The sequence below is a fragment of the Hyaena hyaena genome, unplaced genomic scaffold, assembly GCF_003009895.1.
Source record: "Hyaena hyaena isolate Hyena2069 unplaced genomic scaffold, ASM300989v1 scaffold_737, whole genome shotgun sequence".
Lineage (NCBI taxonomy): Eukaryota > Metazoa > Chordata > Mammalia > Carnivora > Hyaenidae > Hyaena > Hyaena hyaena.
Window position 1 is genome coordinate 287,415 of NW_024081368.1, and position 24,181 is coordinate 311,595.

Consider the following 24,181-nt stretch of genomic DNA (forward strand, 5'->3'; position numbering starts at 1 on the left):
CTTGGAAAGAACTATGCATACCCTTATTCAGAGATGTTTAAATTCCAGAGTTGTATGAGTGGCTTTCAAGCCTTGTTACAGTTGTTGCTATAACTGTTACTGGGGATGTTCTGACAGTGTCCTTTTGTGTCATTAACCCCTTCTTCAACATCAAATACATAAAAACTTTTACATAATTTTTGTGATAAGTGCTTTAAAACTCATTTAAATGTAGACTTTAACTCCTATCAAGGAGATGAATAGCTGGCACTGTTTTTTTTTTTTTTTTTTTTTTTAGTACAATTTAAATCTTTGGTAAGTTAATTCACTTTGAAATTGCATATGTCTGTCATTAAAGGACTTTATAATTTTTGCATCTTGATTAGTTTTATTCTTTATTATTGCCTTAATGGTCCAGGACGTCCAGGACCTAGCATATCATTGATTTTTAATAAATGTTAACTGAAATGAACCAAACTAGAATTTAATAATTCCATAAACATTTTTAGATCAGCTAACTTAAACTTTGAAGACCTTAGAAAAAAGTACAGGTATACTACGTCATATTAATGTTTAAGGAAAAAAGTGGCTAAATTATCTTTGTTCATCTTCAGTACTTTAAAAAAATTCTAGCTTCTGAAGAGAAGTGTTTCTTGAATATCTTCAATTAATAAATGTAAATATTCAGATATGAGTGCTCTTGGAGTTTCTCTTTTTAGGATATTAGTTGTTTAGTCTCATGATGATCTTATTTTTTGGGAGCAGAATATTTGAAGGTGAATACTGAATTTTTTATACTTGATTTATTTCCCAAAATTTTGTTTTATAGAATCCCTGTGAGTAATGAAAAAAATTATAAAAGTATTCAGAGGTCTGGTTACACCTGAAAATACTCGCTGTAACTCTACCAAGCTTTCACAGTACTTTAGAGTTGTGTAGGATGTGGTTTATAAAGTTCCCTGTAATGGATTATTACATGAATTATACCACTGTTTTCATTAACGTATTTCTCATATTAAAACTAGAGCATAATTTAAATATAGCAAAAGTCAACAATTTTATGTGTACAATTCAATGATTTGTGACAGATATATACACTCATGTGGCTACCAGATTTCTTTCTTGTCCCGTTGTAGTCCGTCCCTTTCTCTTTTCCAAAAGCGTTAGCTTTTGGTGAAACCAGTTGGCTTATAATAAGGGTCAATGCCAGTATTGATTCAGGGGTTGACTGGTTAGCTTGTTAGCTGGCATTCTTGCTCTTCCTTGCTTTGTTGTTCCATCCTTTACCGAAACGCATCAGACAACTGATTGTTTTCACTAGGGTTTGTGGGATTTCTCTAGCCCACTGTGTGATCAGAGACTGAGGCTCATAGCATTTTCAGTTGCATAAAATATTTTGTAATAAAAGATTTTTTGTATACACATTCACATATTTTGATTGTCTTTGATTGTCATTGAATGTCTTTGCTTAGGTAGTGTTTTTTTTTTTTTTAACATAGTTTAAGAGTAATAAAAGTAGAAAAATAAGAAACCTAATTTTAACATTGAGGTATCATAGGGCTCTAATGTATTGTATTGTATTGTATTGTATTTTATTTTTTTATTTATTTTTAGGAGAGAGAGAGACAGTGTGAGCAGGGGAGGGTCAGAGAGAGAGGGAGTCACAGACTAAAAAAAAATCCAGGCTCTGAGCTGGCAGTCAGCACAGAGCCCGACGTGGGGCTCGAACCCATGAACCGCGAGATCATGACCTAAGAGAAAGTCGGAGGCTTAACCGACTAAGCCACCCAGGCGCCCCATCTAATGTATTTTAAATGACAACAAGCATAGTAGTCTAAGTCTTTAACAAGATTAAAACTTTTTAAAAACATATTTACCTACTATTGTTCTCTGTCTTTCATTTAATATTATTATTTACTGACTTGTATTTCTATCAAGGTGAAAACTTGCCCTAAATTGCATTTGTAGTCTCAACTACCAGTTTGTTCATATCAGAAAGAATCGTTTTATTGTGTAAATCCACGTATGTTTGTTTATGTTTCTTTTGGGGAGTTGGCAAGTAGAGAATAAAAATAAATCTAGGCTTTATGGATTATGAATGTTTTCCCCCCATACAGGTCATTGATTTTTCTGTGAATTTATCTTGATTGAATGATTTTTAATAACACATTTTAAAATTAACAAATACCTCCTAAGCAATCTTTATATGAGTAATAGTCCAGAATCTTAAATTTAATAAATAACATGATTGGTTCTGAACATGTTTTCATCAGATGTTCTGTTGTCTCTCTTGGTACTAACTTTTAAGCCTCTGCTTGTGCTGTTTTGGGATTTATTTTGGTTAATTTCAACACTTTGCAACATTTTAGCTGCAATTTTCAATTAGGAAATTATAAATCTTGTCATTATATTAATGATTTTATATTTTACTATAGAAAGTACATTTACTTAGAATATTAATGCATTGTTTGAAAAAATTCCCTTGAAAGAGCAATTTTTATAATTTAACAGGCCTCTCAGGTTTTATTTTTTGTCGTGTTTTGATTCTGATCTTACAATGCGTTTAAATAAATGACCAGTTGAAAAATATCTATGTTTATAATTGTTTAGAGTATGTGTGTATGGGATTAAAAAGAGATGAAAAACACTACTATTGGTAAATAGCATCTGTCTTTATATCAGTTAGATTTTTCTCTTTGATTTTTTTTAAGTGCACGAAGAGCATGCAACACATGTTAACAACCAGAGAGTGTTGGTCCAATGAGGACAGAAGGTTTTCTTTGATTTTCCTGGTGGAAAACTTGATATTTTCCACATGGAATTTTATGATCAGTTGGGTGTGAAATTGTATGGGCAAATAGAATTCGTCTCCGTCTCTTGTTAAAAGTTTTAAACTTAGTAAAATAGTTTGTTTAGTGGTACCCAAATGTACATTTATAATTCATTTTTAGATTATCTACTTTAAATTTGATTTTTGGATATTGGGGAATATTATTAAAGACCTACATCTCTTTCAATGAGAAGAATTATGCTAGCTTTTCCCCAGTATTTGGTTTTTCTATGTACAACAGCAGGAGAATATTATCCTGTGACAGCATTTTATTCTAGTGACAGTATCTTTGAAATACGTCTGTGTTTCATTATTTTTTGGGAACTAAACTGTAAGAGTATATTCAAAAGAATTCTATGTTATTAATATATTAAAAGGAAAATGTCTTGGTTAGAAATAACTAAATTTAGCTTAAGTTTTTTATCATTGTCTCCAAATTTCTTAACTGTGTTTGATTTAATCTCTTTTTAATTTATATATTTGAAATTTAGGAACAAATAATCATTGGAGATCCCCAAATCCAAAAGATCATATGGTGCATACTTAGAGGCAGAAGGTAATCTCTAAGAGCGGCATCATAATACTCTTCTATAGCATTTGTACTTAATTGATCCCACTATATACAGGATTTATTTGAATCTCACCATAAACAAGTCACGTGTTCTCTATTTTATAAGATGTGAAAATGAAGGATTAAAGAGGGTAGATCTAGAGGGACGAGTCACTGGTTCTAGACATCTTTTAATTAGTAGGTGATGGAACCCTCAATAGCAAGTTGGTAACTATTAGCAAGTTCTCGATAATAACTTTGTATTCTTTATTATGATTTATAACTTTAAAATATATTGCCAGTTTCCTAGATGAATCTGTTATTACTTAGCTTTTTTCAAGTTTCAACTGATTAATGACTCATTTATTTGAAATAATATTTTGGCCCCTATCATGTGAAAACTTGTGTTATAGGCCCTAGAGTCCCATTATGAATAAGACACAGTCTTTCCTGCTTTTTTTTATCTAATAGAGAGATGTTCTACTTTTTTGAATGTTTCAAGTTTTTATCTATCATCTGTCTAATCGATCGATCGATCTATCGATCTATCTTCTTAAATAGTTTATTGTCAAGTTGGTTTCCATATAACACCCAGTACTCATCCCAGGTGCCCTCCTCCATGCCCATCACCCCCCTTCCCCTCCCCCCCCATCAGCCCTCAGTTCTCAGCATTCAAGAGTCTCTCATGGTTTTCCTCCTTCCCACCCCCCAACTATTTTTCCCCTTCTTCTCCCCCATGGTCCTCTGTTAAGTTCCTCTTAATCCACCTATACATGCAATCAAGTTTTTATTTAAATTCTCGTTAACATATAGTGTGATTTGGTTTCAGGAGTAGACGTCAGTGATTCATCAATTACATATAACACATGTGCACTGAGCACACAGTGCTCATTCTAACACAGTGCCCTCCTTAATGCCCATCACCCATTTAGCCCATCAACCCTACCAACCTCCTCTCCCGCAACCCTCAGTTTGTTCTCTGTAATTAAGAGTTTCTTATGGTTTGCCTCCCTCTCTGTTTTTTTTTCTTTCATCTGTATTGTTTCTTAAATTCCACTTATGAGTGAAATCGTAAGGGTTTGTCTTTATTTGACTGACTTATTTAGCTTAGCATAATACACTCTAGTTTCATTCATGTTGTTGCAAATGGCAATATTTCATTCCTTTTGATGATTGAGTAATAGTCCATTCTGTATATATACCACATCTTTATCCATTCATCAGTTGATGGACATTTGGGCTCTTTCTATAATTGGCTATTGTTGATAATGCTGCTGTAAAAAGCATGTGCACGGGGGCGCCTGGGTGGCTTAGTCGGCTGAGCGTCCGACTTTCGCTTAGGTCATGATCTCGCCGTTCGTGGGTTCGAGCCCCGCGTCGGGCTCTGTGCTGACTGCTGGCTCAGAGCCTGGAACCTATTTCAGAGTCTGTATCTCCCTCTCTCTCTGACCCTCCCCTGCTCACGCTGTCTCTCTCTCTCTCTCTCTCCTAGAAATAAAAAAAAAAAAAAAAAAAAAAAACATGTGCGTGTGCCCCTTTGAACCTGTATTTTTGTATACTTTGGGTAAATACCTAGTAGTGCATTTGCTGGCTTGTGATGTAGTTCTATTTTTAACTTTTTGAGGAACCTCCATACTGTTTTGCACAGTGGCTGTCCAAGTTGGCATTCCTACCAACTTTAAGAGGGTTTCCCTTTCTCCACATCCTTACAACACCTATTTCCTGTGTTGTTAATTTTGGCCTTTCTGACAGGTGTAAGGTGGTATCCCATTATAGTTTTGATTTGTATTTCCCTGATGATGAATGATGTTGAGCATCTTTTCGAACTCTTACATCTGTAGTTGGGATTGTTTGATTGACTTGCTTTTGGAGGATACATCTAATTATGTCCTTATCCTGCCTAAAATACTTATCCTAGCTTTTACAGTAAAGATTAAAATCATTAAAACATTCTGTAATACCCTTCATGATCTAGCTCCTTCTTGGCTGTCTGTGGTCATCTAAATATCTTCCTCCTTAGTCACTCAACACTTTTTGCCTTTTCTACTTGGTCTTCATTCACTCAGGTGTTTTACCATATTGTTCCACTTGTCAATCGCCTAAACAACTTTCACCCCATAGATATTGGAAATTGACACTTTCTCTGAGTAGGTCATATTCCCTTAATCTGTTCCTTCATGTGATATAGTTTCTGTTTTTCACTGCACTTTTCAAAGAAGTGATCTTACACTGGTTTATGTGATTATGTAATAGTTCTCCTTTCTTTTTGCTTAACGTCCATAAGGACAATTTCTTTTTCTATGGAGGACATTTATCCTGAAAACCTTCAATCCATTGAAGGCACAAGTAAATATTTATTGACATGCAGCTGGTAATTTTTTAAGTGATTTCATTTTTTTTTTTTTTTTTTTTTTGGTTCTCTGATTGTTGAGGTTTTAGATTGTATGTGTTTTTGACAGCCAAGTCTGTCTCCTGTTTACCTAATATGTGTAAAATGTGCCCTTGGTCAAAGGAAAAAGCCAGTGACTTTAGTTACTAAACTTGAACTAAAATGTTAGTGATTTTTTCTAATCAGAATTCTCAAGGTCATATTTGATTATTACATATATAAAATATATTCTATGTGTTTACGTTTCCTTTCTCTTTTTTCCTGAGTAGTTGTATATTTTTACTTAAGTAGGTGAATTATTTATATTGATTAGCCTCTCTAGGAGATGATGAGAAAATGAAGGGGCATTTTGCTCCTTTTGTATTTTGTTCACTTGCTACCACCCATGGTTCACTGTACAATTTTGGACACTGCATATTATAGTAATCCAGAAGTTGATTATATTTTTATTTTAGTGATAAGTTCTACTCCTTTTTCTCTGTTATCTAATATTTAAATTGAAATAGTATTTCAGAAATTTGAAAAATAGTGAATTATTTTCATAACAGTGATATAGTTTGCATTTTATAGTTATGTGCAAATGCTACAATCATGGTGATTAAAAAATATACTGGTGGGGATGTGAAAGGGGTATTCTCATACATTGATGAATGTGAAACTATTCAAACTGTTAAGAAGCATGCATTAAAACGATCAGTGTAGATGTATGTGTACTAATGTAGAAATCTTGATATCTGGGGCGCCAGGGTGGCTTAGTCAGTTAAGCATCCGACTTTCGCTTAGGTCATGATCTTGCGATTTGTGGGTTCGAGCCCCATGTCGGGCTCTGTGCTGACTGTCAGCTCAGAGCCTGGAGCCTGTTTCAGAGTCTGTGACTCCCTCTCTCTCTGACCCTCCCCTGCTCATGCTGTCTCTCTCTCTCTCCCTCTTCTAGAAATAAATAAAACATTTAAAAAAAAAAAAAAGAAAGCTTAATATCTAAGAGTGTTGTTTATAAAAAGCAGGCTGTAGACCCCTCCACATGCATTAAATTTAAATGTATATGAATGCATAAAATCAGTAGAAGTCTATAGTTGTGTATGCTGAACTTTAAGTAGTTATCAGGGATTTAGGTGGGATCAGGAATAGGAAAGAGGAGCTTTTATCTTTCATTTTACCTACCATTTAATTAAACACAAAGTTTTTTTTCGAGTATTGATGTATTGTGTAAGTTAAAGAGTCATTGTATACAGGGCTAAAATATACGTCTCTTAGCTTTTTAAACTGGTTTATTTCTGAGTTAGTGAAGTTTTGTACTTAATATTTTGGAAAAAGTGATCTAATCTTATTTTACTTTACAGGATATGAGTAATAACAAAAATACATTTTTGGAACGAATTTGTAGGTTCAAGCTTTGCATTTGGGGACTCTATATAAATCTTTAGATCCAGCTGTTGCTGAGGATATTCTTTCAGTTGCTGTGAGGTGTGTTGATTTTAAGAGAATGGACGGCTGTTTCTCGAGTGTGTCTATGGCAAAAAAAAATTTGCCTATGAACATGAATGGATTGTTAATTCCTTTGCATTGAGTAGTAAAAACTACTTCCACGTTTTTAATTTGCAAGTTTGAAGGAAGAATTTTCCTTAAAGAAATGGCCAGTTGTTCCAGAATTTTCATCAGCTCTGTATTATAATATGTCAGCAGATGGCACAAACAGAGTCTTTTAAAGTATTTGTTAATTAGGGCATATTCATTGTCAATCTTAGCTACTACACAGTCAGGACCTACTTGTTTCTGTTTCCCTAAATTTACCCTGGAGTTTGTCCAAGTTGAGTTTTAATGAGTTGTTTATTCCACTAGTTACATTAGGATTTATTTTTCCCTAGAGAATAATGTTTGAATCGATAGTTTTTAAACCTATTCTGTAAAGTGAACATTTGTTTAGACTAGGACTTCTGGATATGTGAAATAAGCATTTGTTAAATAATTTTACCAACTTAGGTGTTAAAAAGTTTAATGATTTTTTTTCAAAAAAATTAGCTAAGTCCAGAAGTTGTTAGGTATTTTTAGTATGAACTTGATTGAACTGGTTTCTTTAAAAAGAAATTAAATAAAAATATAGTGGCCTAAATCAAAGGGAAAATTGTTTTATTGTGCATATTCATTAATTTTAATGACTCTCCAAAATAGCTTAAATAAAGCTTTAAAAGATATTGATCTGTAATTTCTGAAGCAAATATGGTATGATGTTATTCTTAGATGAATTGGATCTGAGGAAATGGATACATGGTGATTTATAATTTTTTTAATATTTGTTATTAGACATAATTCAAAATTTACCAGAACAAAATGGAATGAAACCTCTTTTCATTGATACTGTTACACTAACAGGTACATTGTATAACCTACCATCTTTTGCCAAATTATTTCTAAATAGTTTATTTTAGTTCAAATGCTACCGAGTACTTAAAAGAAGCATAATAAAATGTACTTTTATTTGTGTTCCTCTACAGCTGGAAAATAAAACCACAAAGCCATGTACTACATGTATGATATAGCTTCTTTATTATTGAATTCTGGCTTTTGTACAAAGTGCATTCTTCCCTTTGATGTCAAATTAAATTGAGTCTGAAGGAGGGAATTGCCCCCTACCCTTGGGCATTATTAAATGTAGAATAAATTAATCAATTTGATTTTGTGTATGTTTGACTTTTTATTCAAGTCTATGTTACCCATTTGGGAACCGTTTTATGTAACATATGATGGCTTGAAAGTTAGAGTACCATATACAGTAGCTGAATTTGTTATGAAATAGTAAAGGCTCACTTGTAAAAAGAATCCCACTTTAATTTTCCCTTATTAATAATTACTGCTATAGTTATAAGAACATGGCTCTTGCTACACCATAGGGTTTTCCATACAGTGTCTATCTAAAGATAGAGTGGTTAGATTAATAGTATATTTTTATATCATAGGTGTTACAAATATTTTTTTTTAGTTAGTATCACTACTAATAAACTATTTTTGGTCAGGAATTTTTGGATCATCATGTTTTTAAGTGCTTATTAAAGTAAAAATAATTTATAAAATGGCTGCAATGTTAGGAAAGCAGAAGTAACAATAATGACATTATAAATTTGTGAATTGGGTCCTTTTGTATTTCCATCTGTCTCTTTTGATCTCTACTATTTTACCAGTTTGGTTTAAATAATGTTTTATTCAGTACATATTTATTTCCTGGTCTGTTCATTTCAGTCCTTGGGTTTTCTGGTGGAATGGTACCAGAATTGTGGCTTGAAGGGTAAATCTAGGTAGAGCCACGTATAGCCATTACATACTTGAAAACTGTATGGGTAAGGTGATAGATGTGTTAATATGAAACTGTGTGTTTAAATTTCCTGATGTGCTAATTAAAAGAGGTGGGTCATTTTCTTTTTGTTGTTTGATATTTTTGAGCGAGAGAAAGCAGTATTAGACCACTGTTCCTCGGAGAGTTCTGACTCCTTGAGGGAATTTTTTTTGTTTTAATGACATAAAATCCACATAATACAACAAACACCATTTTAATTATTTTTAACTGTACAATTCTTTTGTTTTTAGTATTTTCACACCGTTTTGTAGGCATTGTCCCTATCTAATTGCAGAACATTTTCTGAATTCAAAAAAAAGAAAAAAAAACCCAATCCTGTCTTTGTGATTTTGGACATTTCATATGAACACAAACATACAATATGTGGCCCTTTCTGCTTGGCTTCTCTCATTTAGCATGTTTTCCAGGTTCATTCATGTTGTTGTAGCATTAATAGCACTCCATTCCATTTAGTGGCCAAATAATATTCTTTTGTGTGGACATACATATATATATTGTTTATCCATTTCTCATTTGGATTGTTGGGTTATGTTCACACTTTTGGGCTATTGAGAATAATGCCTCTGTGAACAAGGCATGTATGAGTTTCTATATGAATATAGTTTCAGTTCCCATGGTGTATATGTAGCAATATAATTTCTGGGTCATACAGTAACTCTATATTTACTTTTTTGATAAACTGACAGATTGTTTTGCACAGTCGCTTAACGGTTTTCCACTGCTACCTTGATGGTTACAATTCCTCTCTATCCTTGCCAACAATTGTTATTTTCCATTTTTATTTTCCTTTTATTATAGCCATCCTAGTGGGTTTGAAGAGGCAGCTCACTATAGTTTTGATTTTCATTTCCCTAATGATGTTGAGTATCTTTTAATGTGCATATGGCTACTTGTGTATCTTTGGAGAAATGTCTGTTCTAGTTCTTTTTAAATTGGGCTGTATATCTTTGTTGTTGAGTAGTGGGAGTTCTTCTATATGGACAGTAGTCTCTTATTACCTATGTAGTTTTCAAATATTTCATCTATCCTATTATCTTTTCATTTTCTGGATAGTAGCCTTTGATATACAACATTTGAAATTTTTGATGAAGTTGCTTTTGTTGCTTTTTTTTTTTCTTTTGTTGCTTTTGCTTTTGGTATGATATTTGTGAAAGTTTTATTAATCTAAGATCGTGAAGATTTACAGTTATATTTCTTTCTAAGAGTTTTATAGTTTTATCTCAGTGTCTCAACTGTATATAGCTGTTATGTGAAGTCTTCTATTCCTCTAGTGGTGAGTTGTGCACACACATTATTTTTACTAGACTGCAGTGGTCAGATTTGGGAGGATAACAAAAAGTAGGAGAGATTCTAGAAAAGTCCTGGTACCACGACATTACTTTGCCTGAGTAAATGCCCATAGAATTTTTTAAAAAACTCTTTTTAGTATAGTTTTACTAGGGTAATGGTCATTCCTAATCAGTATTTTCTGTGACTCACTGTATGCTTGGTATGTAGATTTGAGTCTTTATTTTAGGCAAGATTTCTTTTGTTAGATATTTCTGTATACTACTTCTTTTGTTTTGTCTTTTTTCTCCAGGAACACTTGATTAGGGGTGTGTGTGTGTGTGTGTGTGTGTGTGTGTGTGTGTGTGTGTGTATAGTAGATTGACCTTTTCTTTATCTTCATGTCTTTTCTGAAATCATTTTATTACTAAAAAAACTACATTTTGTTTGATCTTGTGAATGTTTTCTATCCTGTTTCTGACTGGATTTTGAGTTATGTTTTCTTTGTTTAACTTCCAACTATTTGAGCATTTTACAAATACCTTTCTTTTATTAAAAGTTTATAGTTTAAGTCCATAGTGATCAGTATATATAATCTGTATGATTTCATTCCTTTTAATAATAGGCTTGTTTTTGTGGGCTAAGTGTAGTCTGCCTTGATGAATGTATATTTTGCTGTTGTTAGGAGGGTGTGTTCTGGTAAGTGTTGGTTTAGCCAAGTTGATCAGTTGCATTATTTGTCTTTCTTATCTTTACTGACTTGTTCTTTCTACTTGTTCTAGTACTTACTAAAGAGACAAATGTTGAATCTCCAGTTTTTGGATTTGTGTATTTCTATTTTCAGGGTTTTAAAAAATTGAAATGTAGTTAACCTACAATATTACATTTGTTTCAGGTGTGCAACATGGTGATTTGACATTTATATACAGTTGACACTTGACCATGACAGGTTTGAACTGCTCAGGTCCACTAATACCAGATTATTTTTGATAAATACAGTATAATCCTGTAAATGTATTTTGAGTATAGTATATAATATACAACAGTTAATAAAGTGTTGATGTTAATGGTAAGGCTTAAGGCCAATAGTAGGCTATTAGTAAAGTTTTTGGAGAGTCAAAAGTTACATGTGAATTTTTGACTACATAGGGGTCAGGGGCCCAGCCCGTTTGTCCAAGGGTCAGCTGTCCATTATGAAATTATTCACATAAGTCTAGCTAGCATCTGGCATCATACAAAGTTTTTACAATCTTATTGACTGTATTACTTATGCTCTATTTTACATCACTGTGATTTTTTAAATTTTAAACGGAAGTTTGTACCTCTTAATCCCCTTCATCTGTTTTGCCCTTCTTCCCACCTCCCCACCCTCCCTCCTCTGGCAACCAACAGTTTGTTTTCTTGTATTTATGAGTCTGCTTCTGTTTTGTTTGTTCAGTTGTTTTTAAGCTCCACGTTTTTTGTGAAATCACACTGAATTTATCTATCTCTGACTTACTCACTTGGTATAACACCCTGAAGGACCATCCATGTTGCTGCAAATGGCAAGATAACGTTCTTTTTTATGTCCGAGTAGTAATCTGTTGTGTGTGTGCATGCGTGCGTGCACGGGCACGTTTATGTTTGTATACCAGATCTTCTTTATCCATTCATTTATTGGTAGTCACTTAGGTTGCATAACCTTGCTATTGTAGATAATGGTGGAATGAACATGAGTGTGCATATATCTTTTATAATTAGTGTTTTTGTTTTCTTTGGGTAGATACCCAGGAATGGAATTGCTGGATCTTACTGTAGTTTTGTTTTTAATTTTTGAAAAATCTCCATACTGTTTTCCATGGTAGCTGTACCACTTTACATTCCCATCAGTAGTACAGGAGAGTTATTTTTTCCACATCCATGTCAACACTTGTTCACTTATTATTTTTTAATAATAGTCATTCTGACAGGTATGAGGTGGTATCTCATTGTGGTTTTGATTTGCATTTCCCTGATGATTAATGATGTTGACCATCTTTTCATATTTCTTTTGGCCATCTGTAGGTTTTCTTTGGAAAAATGTTTATTCATGTCCTTTGCCCATGTTTTAATTGCATTGTTATTTTGGTGTTGAGTTGTATGAGTTCTTTATATATTTTGGATTCTAACCCTTTATTGGGTCTGACATTTGCAAATATCTTCTCCAGTTCAGTTGGTTGACTTTTTATTTGGTTGATGGTTTCCTTCTCTGTACAAAAGCTTTTTATGTTAATGCAGTCCCAATAGTTTATTTTTGCTTTTGTTTCCCTTGCCAGAGGAGATCTATCTAGAAAAATGTTTTATGGCCAGTGTCAAAGAAATTACTCCTTATGTTCTTTTGTACAAGGTTTTTATAGTTTCAGGTCTCACATGGATATCTTTAATCTTTTCTGAGTTTATTTCTGTGTATGGTATAAACAGGTGGCCCAGTCTTTTGAATGTAGTCATCCAGTTTTCTCAACACCATTTATTGAAGAGACTGTCTCTTCCCTATAGTATGTTTTTGCTTTTTTTGTTGTAGATTAATTGGCCATGTAATTGTGGGTTTGCTTCTGGGCTGTCTATTCTAATCCATTGATATATATGTTTCTATTTTTGTGCCACTAACACACGGTACCATACTGTTTGATTATTATAGCTTTGTGGTATAGTTCGAAATAAGGGAATGTGATTACCTTTGCTTGAAAAATGCTTTGTCTTTTTTTTTTGTTTTTTTTTTGATTTTATGAATTTGATTATTTTATTTTATTTGTTTTTGTTTTTTTTGGTGTGTATGTGTGGTTCCATACAAATTTTAGGATTATTTCTCTTCTGTGAGAAATACCATTGGTATTTTGATAGGGATTGCATTGAATATATAGATTGCTTTGGTTAGTATGAACATTTTAGCAATATTAATCCCTTAAAGATTCAACAATATATAATTTATATGTATTAACAGCATATGTCAATAGAATTAATTCTTCCATCAGAATGGCATATCTTTCCATTTATTTCTGTCATTTTTATTTTCTTTCATCAGTGTCTTAGGGTTGTTAGAGTACAGTTGTTTTTTTTTTTTTCTTCTTGGTTAAATTTATTCTTAGGAATTTTATTGTTTTTTTTTTTTTAAAGTTTTTAAAATGATTTATTTTTGAGAGAAGGAGAGAGAGACAGACAGACAGCACGAGCAGGGGAGAGTCAGAGAAAGAGGAGACACAGAATCCGAAGACAGGCTCCAGGCTCTGAGCTGTCAGCACAGAGCTGGACATGGGGCTCAAACCCATGAACCGTGAGATCATGACCTGAGCCGAAGTCAGTCGCTCAACCAACTGAGCCACCCAGGTGCCCCAGGAATTTTATTATTGTTGATGCAGTTGTAAATGGTATTTTCTTAATTTCTTTCTCTGCTATTTCATTATTAGTGTATAGAAATGCAACAGATTTCTGTGTATTAACTTTGTATCCTGCAATTTTACTGAATTCATTTATTAAATTTCTTTTTCTGATAGAGTCCTTTGGATTTTCTGTACATAATATCATATCATCTATAAAGAGTGAGTTTTACTTCTTCCATACCCAGTTGGATACTTAAAAATTTTTTTGTGTGTGGTTGCTGTGGCTAGGATTTTCAATACTATGTTGAATAAAAGTAGCAAGAGTGGGTTTCCTTGTCTTGTTCTGATCTTAGGAAAAAAACTTTCAGCTTTTCACCATTGTGTATGATGTTAGCTGTGGGATTTTCCATATATGGCCTTGTTACGTAGAGGTATATTCCCTCTATACCCACTTTATTCAGTTTTTATCATAAGTGTATGTTGAATTTTGTCACCTTCTTTCTCTGCATCTATTGAAATGATTGTATGGTTTTTATCTTTAATTTTATTAACATGGTGTATCATGTCAGTTAATTTCTCGATTTTCAACCATCTTTGCATTCCTGAAAGGAATCCTACTTGATCATGGTGTATGATCCTTTTAATGTATTGTTGAATTTGGTTTGCTTCTATTTTGTTGAGGACTTTTCATCTATGGCTTATCAGTCTGCAGTTTTCTTTTTTGTAGTGTCTTTGGTTTTGGAATCAGAAAAATACTGGCATTGTAAAAGGCATCTGTTTGTTTCCTTGTACCAACTAATCTGTGTTTTTGTACCCTCTGCCTGTCTTTAAGATTTTCTCTTTAACTCCGGTTTTCAGCAGTGATTGTAATGTGTCTTTGGTATGATTTTAAGTCTCTGCTTGGGGTTTATTGAACTTCTAAGATTCTGGAGCTTATTGTTTTCTTAAAATTGTGGCCATTATTGCCTTAAATATTTTTCTGTTCCACTTCTCTCAATTCTCTCCTCTATTTTGGGACTCCCAATTACACCTGTTTGAGGTTGCCTGATACTGTCCCAAAGCTCATGAAGACTTTTCCCAATTACTTGAGGCCTTTTTCTTTGATCCTTGATCTCCTAGAACCTTCCTAAGAATTATGAATTGCATCTCAAAATTGTCAGGGAAGCAAGAGGGAGGAAAGCATTTATCCCTACATTTCCAGGCTGTCCGTGCATGAACACAGAGTAATTCCCATGGGAGCCTCTCACTGTCAGTTGCTTTAGGCAATGACTGTAAAAATCTGCATTAATTGGTCTTTATAGCAGTGGCTGGAATAAGAGGTAGGATTGACCGGCCTTTGAGGTTTTATTACAAGAGATGCACAGTACTCTCTGGGTGAATACTGCTGGAAAGATGATAAAGGGTAGAGGTTTATGGGGTTGAGGAAGAGTAGGGTGACTGAGTCTACTACAGTAGCATCCTAATATTTTCTCTTGGTTTTTCTTTCTCCACTTTCTCTTGCATATTTCATTTATTTTATCATCTTGTTCATAGACATACTAAGTATTTTCTAACTTTGAAGCTTTGTTATTTGGAAAATTTAATTATATAAGGTACCTCATTCAAAGAAAGAACCAGACAAAGAAGACAATAGTGAATTAGATATTCCTGGACAGATTCTAAAAACAATTTTCTGTTACTGCCAGACAAGAACCTGGTTATAATATAAATTTTACATAAATATTTATGAGAGGAAGTATAGAATAGAGTCTTCTGGATTAGAATCTGGATTTTTACTTAATTTATTAATTTTTGGATTTTTACTTAAGAGTTTTATAATATTTGATTCAATGAGTTAATAGATATAAGACATTTAGAACAATGCAGAACTGGTAGTAAATTTTCTTAAGTGTTAACTAGTATTATTTTTCTTGTTTCTTTTGAAGGTTATTTTGGCTGAAAACTTGTAGTTGTTTGAACAGAGTGTGTGTGTGTGTGTGTGTGTGTGTGTGTGTGTGTATGGACATTAGTTTATATTTTTGTTTTTTATTGGAAGAGATTCTGAAATAGTGACATTTAATGTATGAAATAGTAGGGGTGCCTGGGTGGCTCAGTCAGTGAAGCATCCGGTTTTGGCTCAGGTTATGATCTCATGGTTCGTGAGTTTGAGCTTGACATTGGGCTCTGTGCTGACAGCTCAGAGCCTGGAGCCTGCTTTGGATTCTGTGTCTCCTTTTCTCTCCACCCCTCTCCTGCTTGCAGAGAAATCTCCTGTTTCTCTCTCTCTCAAAAATAAACAAACATTAAAAAATTTTTAAGTATGAAATTGTATATCTCTTTGATTTAATTATATTTAAAATATTTTTTATATATATATTTTGTTTTTCTTTTTCTTTCTTTTTTTTTTTGCTTACAATCTAGGTCATTTTATATGTTGTTATTCTTTGTCTTTTCTTCTGCAGGACCAAAAGATCTCAGATTGCTATAACTGAAGGTATATTTGAACTTCCAAATCTCACAATTCAAGCTACAAGAGCACAGACACTTCTGCTGCAAGCGATATATCAAAGTTGGTCTCATACTGGAAATGTCAACTCTTTATCAGTGAATGAAGCTTTGATGAATGAAGTTTTCCAAACTATTGGTAAGAACATAATTTTCATGGCACATATATGGAAAATTCTTACTAGTGGTGACTAATACTGTATTATTCAAATGCATAAGTATAGCCTGCTGAACTTAAATTGTGTAGTGTATTTCTGTGATACTTACAACTCCAAAAAAAAATTCAAGATATGAGGTAAGCTGTTCAGTTTTATTCCCTGCAACCAATTTCTGGTTATATTTTATAGTTTAAAGAGGTTATTTTTTACCAATGTCTTGTACGGTTAATCCTTTGAGCTTACATGGGTAACTTCTGAGGGAATCAGTGTAATGTGTATATTTGAAATGATAGCCAAATCAAGTATAATTGCAGTATGTTTAATTAGTAAATTGGAATAAAGTTCTTGATCATGATACTTTAAACCATGGTAAGCAAATTACCCTTTTTGCATACTCTTACACCTTGAATGAATGAGTTAACTACTAAAAATAAAAAATCTGCTTTGATGCCAGGATAGGAGATACTATCTTTATCTTGTCACTTAACGTTTCAGGTAAACAAAAAAACTTACAGAATATTTGCTTTTTTTTAGTTGTCTCAGTTTAAAGTAATCTTGTTAGTTTTGTCAGGAACACTAAAGTAGTTTTGAAAGGAGGATATTATTTTTATTAAATTTAATTATCATAAATAATAACCTGTTAATTTTCTTATTTGCCTATGAGAATAAGACATTGGCTTTTTTGCTGTTCTTATATGATGCTTTTGAACCTTATAATTTGAGATCTTACTATGGGGGAATATATTATAAACTCTAAAAAAAAAAGCTTTATAGTTAAAGTCCCCCCCCTTTTTTAATGTTTGTTTTTTTCTGAGACACACACACACACACACACACACACACACACAGAGAGAGAGAGAGAGAGAGAGAGAGAGAATGAATCTGAAGCGGATTCCAGGCTCTGAGCTGTCAACACAGAGCTTGACATGGGGTTTGAACTCAAGAATGGTGAGATCATGAACAGAGCCAAAGTCAGACATGTAATCAACTGAGCCACCCAGGCTCCCCTGGAGCCCTTTTTTGCACATGTCTACGGACTAATGTAAAATTTTATATAGTTGTTTTGTGTCAGTTTTTAGGATTCTATAAAGAATGACAAGGCAAATGTTTTATTACCTTAGAAGTTGTTCTCTTGGAACTTATGAAAGGCCTTTTAATTCTCTGAATCCTCTGAAATAGTATGCAAGTTTTACTGTGTACATGAGCACATATGCCTCCTCCCACACACATACACATATTTGTAATCTTTTTAAATTGATTTTTTTATTAAATGTAGTTTACACCTCAGTCTTTAAATCTGTTTTTTCATACATTAACATAGCTACAATTAACTTTCCTTTGTTTCACATTTGCTTATACTTCTTCTTGCATACTTTTACTTAACCTGTCAATGTCTTTATGCTTTAGGTATGTGTCTTGGAAATAGCATATAGCTAAATATATTAAATGAAGTTTTATAGTTTGTCTTTTAGCTAGTGAATTTAATCCATTTAGGTTGGTATGATTGTTTTGTGACTGTTTCTGTCATCTTATTTTTTTGTCTCCTTTTGTACTGTTTTAACTATGATTTTTAAAAAATTGCTATTTTTTTTTTCTATTTCTACTTGTTTAGAATTTGTTGCTATTGAATAATTGGCTTAAAAAAAAACTGCTGCTTAGGGAAAAAACTTGTGGTCATTACCTTTAACAAGTTAAATGTGGAGTTATCATATGACCCAGAAATTTTACTTCTAGGTATACACACAAGATTATGTGTCCACCAAAATCTTCTACATGAATATTAATGCCATTATTTATTTTGCATTTAAAAATGCTATTTTAAAAAGATTTATATATTTAAGGTGTTCTTATTGTTTTGATATATATGGTGAAATGATTATTACAGTAAAGATAATTTATATATTTCCTAAGTTACTATTTTTTTAAATGTGGGGTGAGTACACAAAATTCTAGCAGATTTCCAGGATACAGTATACAGTATTAACTATGGTCATCATGCTGAACATCATATTTCTAGGACTTACTCATTCTACATAACTGCAACTTTGTACCTTATGACCAACATCTCTCATTTCCCCCACTTTCTTGCCCCTGGTACCCACTGTTAACTTCTAGTCTCTGTGTCTATGAATTCAACTTTTTTAGGTCCCACATATAAAGGAGATAACAAAGCATTATTCTTTATAGCCAAAATGTGGAAACAACACAAATATCTATTAACTGATGAATGGATAAGCAAAGATGTTTTATCTCTGTACAATGGAATATTTTCAAACATGAAAAGGAATGAAGTACTGATACATGCTGTAATATGGATGAACCTTAAAATGGCATGCTAACTCAGCAGAAGAAGCCAGATACAAAAAGTCACATATTATGATTCCATTTTAATGAAATACTTAAAATAGGTAAATCCAGAGAGATAGAAGGTAGATTAATAGTTGACAGAGTCTGGGAAAAAGGAAGAATGGGGAGTAATTGCTGTTGGATATGAATTAGTTTTTGTTTTTGTCTCTTTTGTGTGTGTGTGATAAAAATATGAAATTAGATAGTGGCAATAGTTTTAAATTTGTGAAAATGCTGAACTGCACTTAATTGTATACATTAAAAGGGTGATATTATATTAATTTTATCTCATAAAAAGTTTTAAGTTGTTAAATATTAGGTAGACTATATTTTTATGTGCTATGGTCTGAATGTCTTTATGCTTTCCAAATTCATGTGTTGAAATTCTAATTCCCGATGTGATGATATTAGGTAATAGGGGCCTTTGGAAGGTTTTTAGATCATGAGAGTGGAGCCCTCATGAATGAAATTATTATTTTTATAAAAACGGCCCTAGAGAGCTCCTTTGCTCTTTCCACCCTGTGAGGACATACCAAGAAGTTGTCAGTCTGCAACCCAGAAGAGGTTTACACCAGAACCTGACCGTACTTGCACCTTGATCTTGGACTTTGAGCTTTAGGAACTGTGAGAAATAAATTTCTTTTGTTCTTAGTTTGCTCAGTCTGTGGCATTTTTTTTTTTTTTATAGCAGTCTGAATGTGGTAAGATCTTATGTTTTTATGCCATTCATATGATCATAATCTTATGTGTAATTACTATACAAAATCTGTTCTTTTAAAGGTCCTTACCCATTAGGCCTCCACTGAGGCCTTAATTGGCAGTCACATTTATCACAATCTGAAATTACCTAATTCATTTATTAATCACATTTCTATTTCCTGAGATGTTCATGCCAGAGTTTTTTGTGTTAACTAGCTTAAGTCACCTGAAAATTCATGCTAATAAGCAGGCAGTGGTGTTACTTCTATAATTTCCCTTTTCTCTAACCAAACTAATTCTCTATTTCCATTTTTGATTTTCAAATGGATTGTGCTGTGATAAAACATCTTAATTAAAATTTCTTTGGGTGCCTGGGTGACTTCAGCTCAGGTGATGATTTCATAGTTTATGAGTTCAAGCTGGCATCGGGCTCTGTGTTCAGAGCCTGGAGTCTACTTTGGATTCTGTATCTCCTGTCTTTCTGCCCCCTCTCCTGCTCATGCACTCTGTCTCTGTCTCTCTCCTTCAAAAAGAAATATAGATTAAAGTAATAAAAAAAATAAAATTTCTTGGAAATATTCTGTCCTAACAATACTGGCATAGATAATACAAAGTGGATCAGACAAGTAACTATAGGTTGAGTGATTAATAACCTGATGTCATTGAGAAACCTAAAATTAGCATAATTGCTCTTTACAGATGAGGGGAAGTCAGGAAAATGAAATGATAGGATATTTCCACTCTTTGCCAAGGAATTGTATTTTTTTAAATCAAATTAAGCAGCAGTCATTGATAACATGAATTAAAATGATTAGCTAAAGTATTTTTCAGAGGCCACATTTCCAAATGTCCAGTTTTCTTACAATTTTTCCTCTCCCCAAGTCTTACTCTGTTTATTATATTCTTTTTCTTTTTTTAATTTAAATTTTAGTTATCATACAGTGTAACATTTATTTCAGAAGTAGAATTCAGTGATTCGTCATTTACATACAACATCGAGTGCTCATATGACAAGTGCTCTCCTTAGTACCCATCTCCTATCTAGTCCATCTTGCCCAACTTCCACCCATCTCCCTTCATCACCCCTAAGTTATGTGTCATTAAGGGTCTCTTTGGTTTGTTTCCCTCTCCTCTTTTACCCCCTTCCCATATGTTCATCTGTTTTGTTTCTTAAATTCCACATAGGAGTGAAATCATAGGGTATTTCTCTTTCTCTGACTGACTTATTTCACTTAGCATAATACACTCTAGCTCTATTCACATCATTGCAAATGGCAAGATTTCATTTTTTGATGGCTGAATAATCCATTTTGTGCGCACATGCATGTATATGTGTGTGTGTGTGTATATATATAAAGATGTATATCTTTATATACATCTTTTTTCATCAGTTGATGGACATTCTGTCTCTGTCAATAGTTTGGCTGTTCATAATCCTATTATAAACATTGGGGTGCATATACCCCTTTGGATATGTATTTTTGTATCCTTTGGGTGAATACCTACTAGTGCAATTGCTGAGTCATAGGGTAATTCTAGTTTTAGATTTTTGAGGGACCTCGATACTGTTTTTCCATAGTGGCTGCATCAGTTTGCATTCCCATTAACAGTGCAAGAGGATTCCCCTTTCTCTATAGCCTCGTTAACACCGATTATTTATGTTGTTAATTTCAGCATTATGACAGATGTGGGGTAGTATCTCATCATGGTTTTGATTTGTATTTCCCTGATGATGAGTGAATTTGAGCATCTTTTCATGTGTCTGTTAGCCATCTGGATGTCGTCTTCTATTCATATCTTTTGCCCATTTCTTAACTGACTTATTTGTTTTTTGGGTGTTGAGTTTGATAAGGCCTTTATAGATTTTAGATATTAACCCTTTATCAGATACATCATTTGCAAATATCTTTTCCCATTTGGTAGGCTGTCTTTTAGTTTTGTTGATTGTTTCCTTGCTGTGTAAGCTTTTTATCCAGTAGTTCATTTTCCCAGTAGTTCATGTTTGCTTTTGTTTCCCTTGCCTTTAATAGCGTGTCTCATAAGAAGTTGCTGCCTGTGTTCTCCTCTATGATTTTGATGGTTTGCTGTCTCACATTTAGGTTTTTCATCCATTTTGAATTTATTTTTGTGCGTGGTGTAAGAAAGTGGTCTAGGTTCATTCTTCTGCATGTCACCGTCCAGTTTTTCCAACACCGTTTGTTGAAGAGACTGTCTTTTTTCTGTTGGATATTCTTTCCTGCTTTGTTGAAGATTATTTGACCATATAGTTCCAGGTCCGTTTCCAGGCTTTCTGTTCTGTTCCATTGATCTCTGTGTGTATTTTTGTGCAAGTACCATACTATCTTGATGACTACAGCTTTGTAATATAGCTTGAAATCTGGAATTGTAATGTCTACATTTTTGTTTTTCTTTCTTAGGATTACTTTGGCTATTGGAGGCCGAAAATACAAATTATAGGATTGTTCCAGCTCTGAAAAATGCTAGTGGTATTTTGATAGGAATTGCATTAAATGTGTAGATTGCTTTGAGTAGTATGGACATTTTAACAATGTTCTTCCATTCCATAAGCACGGAATACTCCATTTTATTGTGTCATCAATTTCTTTCATAGATATTTTATATTCTGAGTATAGACCTTTTACATGTTTAGCTATGTTTATTCCTAGGTGTCTTACTGTTTTTGGTGCAATTGCAAATGGGATTTATTCCTTTATTTCTTTTTCTGCCACTTTGTTACTGATATATAGAAATGCAACAGGTTTCTATACATTGGTTTTATATCCTGCAACTCTGCTGAATTCATGTGTTCGTTGTAGCAGGGTTTTTTTTGATGGAGTCTTTTTTTTTTTAATTTTTTAAATGTTTTATTTATTTCTAGGAGAGAGAGAGAGAGCGTGAGCAGGGGAGGGGCAGAGAGAGAGGGAGTCACAGACTGAAACAGGCTCCAGGCTCTGAGCCGGCAGTCAGCACAGAGCCCGACGAGGGGCTCGAACCCACGAACCGCGAGATCATGACCTAAGCAAAAGTCAGACGCTTAACCGACTAAGCCACCCAGGCGCCTCCTCCCCCCCCCTTTTTTTTTTTTTAATTTTTTTAATGTTTGATGGAGTCTTTTGGATTTTCTATGTAGAGTGTCATGTCATCTGCATATATGAAAATTTGACTTCTTTCTTGCTGATTTGGATGCCTTTTATTTCTTTCTGTTATCCGATTGCTGAGGCTAAGACTTCCAGTACTACGTTAAATAGTAGTGTTTAGAATGGACATCCTTATCTTGTTCCTGACTGCAGGGGAAAAGGTCTCAGTTTTTACTGCTGAGGATGATAATAGTTGTTGGTCTTTCATATATGGTCTTTATGATGTTTAAGTATGTTTCATATATCCCTACTTTGTTGAGGGTTGTTATCAAGAATGGATGCTGTATTTTATCATAGGCTTTTTCTCCATTTAGGGAAATGATCATATGGTTCTTATCACTTTTTTTAATTAATGTGGTGTATCATGTTGATTGGTTTGTGAATATGGAACCAGCCCTGCAGTTCAGGAATAAATCCCACTTGATCATGGTAAATAATTATTGTAATGTACTGTTGAATTCGATTTGCTAATATCTGTTGAGAATTTTTGCATCTATGATCTTCAGGGATCTTGGCCTATAATTCTGCCTTTTAGTGAGGTCTTTTTCTAATTTTGGAATCAAAGGTAATGCTGGCTTTGTATAATGAGTTGGGAAGTTTCCCTTCTCTTTCTATTTTTTTTGGAATAAATTGAGAATAGGTATTAACTCTTTTTTTTTTTTTTAATATTTTTATTTATTTCTAGGAGAGAGAGAGAGAGACAGCGTGAGCAGGGGAGGGTCAGAGAGAGAGGGAGTCACAGACTGAAACAGGCTCCAGGCTCTGAGCCAGCAGTCAGCACAGAGCCCGACGCGGGGCTCGAACCCACGAACCGCGAGATCATGACCTAAGCGAAAGTCGGACGCTTAACCGACTAAGCCACCCAGGCGCCCCAACTCTTTTTTAAATGTCTGGTAGAATTCTCCTGGGAAGCCATTTGGCCCAGGACTCTTGCATTTTGGGAGATTTTTGATTTCTGATTACCTTTTTTTTGTTTGTTTTGTTTATGGCTCTGTTCAAATTTTCTATTTCATCCTGTTTCAATTTTGGTAGTTTGTGAGTTTCTCGGAATTTGTCCATTTCTTCCAGATTGCCAAGTTCATTAGCATATAATTTTCCTAGTATTCTCTTATCGTTGTTCATATGTCTGTGGTATTGTTATGATCTCTCCTCCTCCATTCGTAATTTTATCTATTGGGGTTCTTTTTCTTTTCTTTTTGATAAGCCTGGTTATGGGTTTATCAATTATGTTAATTCTTTCAAAGAAGCAGATCTTAGTTTTGTTGATCTGTTTTTACTCCCTTTAGTTTCTATATCATTTAATTCTGCTCTCATCTTTATTATATTCCTCCTTCTGCTGGCTTTAGACTTTATTTGCTGTTCCTTTTCTAGCTCCTTTAAGTGTAAGATTAGGCTGTATTTTCAACCTTTCTTGCTTCTTGAGATAGGCCTGAGTTGCAGTATACTTCCCTCTTATAGGTTTTGGACTGTCATGTTTTCATTTTCATTTGCTTCTGTGTATTTTTTTCAAATTTCTTCTTTAATTTCCTGTTTAATCCGTTCATTCTTTAGTAGAATGTTCTTTATCTCTATGTATTTGAGGGCTTGTTCCAAGTTTTTTCTTGTGGTTCACTTTAAGTTTCATAGAGTTGTTTTTCTGAGAGTATGCATGGCATGATC

General features: G+C 33.5%; 1 protein-coding gene across 1 annotated transcript in view; it reads left to right on the forward strand.

The window, feature by feature from the left end:
• Positions 1-24,181, forward strand: part of VPS13B (vacuolar protein sorting 13 homolog B) — a 770,486-nt gene that overhangs the window by 113,431 nt on the left and 632,874 nt on the right. The window contains exon 17 of the mRNA XM_039218135.1: positions 16,140-16,321. Within this exon, the coding sequence (XP_039074066.1) occupies positions 16,140-16,321 (182 nt within the window). The remainder of the gene's footprint in view (positions 1-16,139; positions 16,322-24,181) is intronic.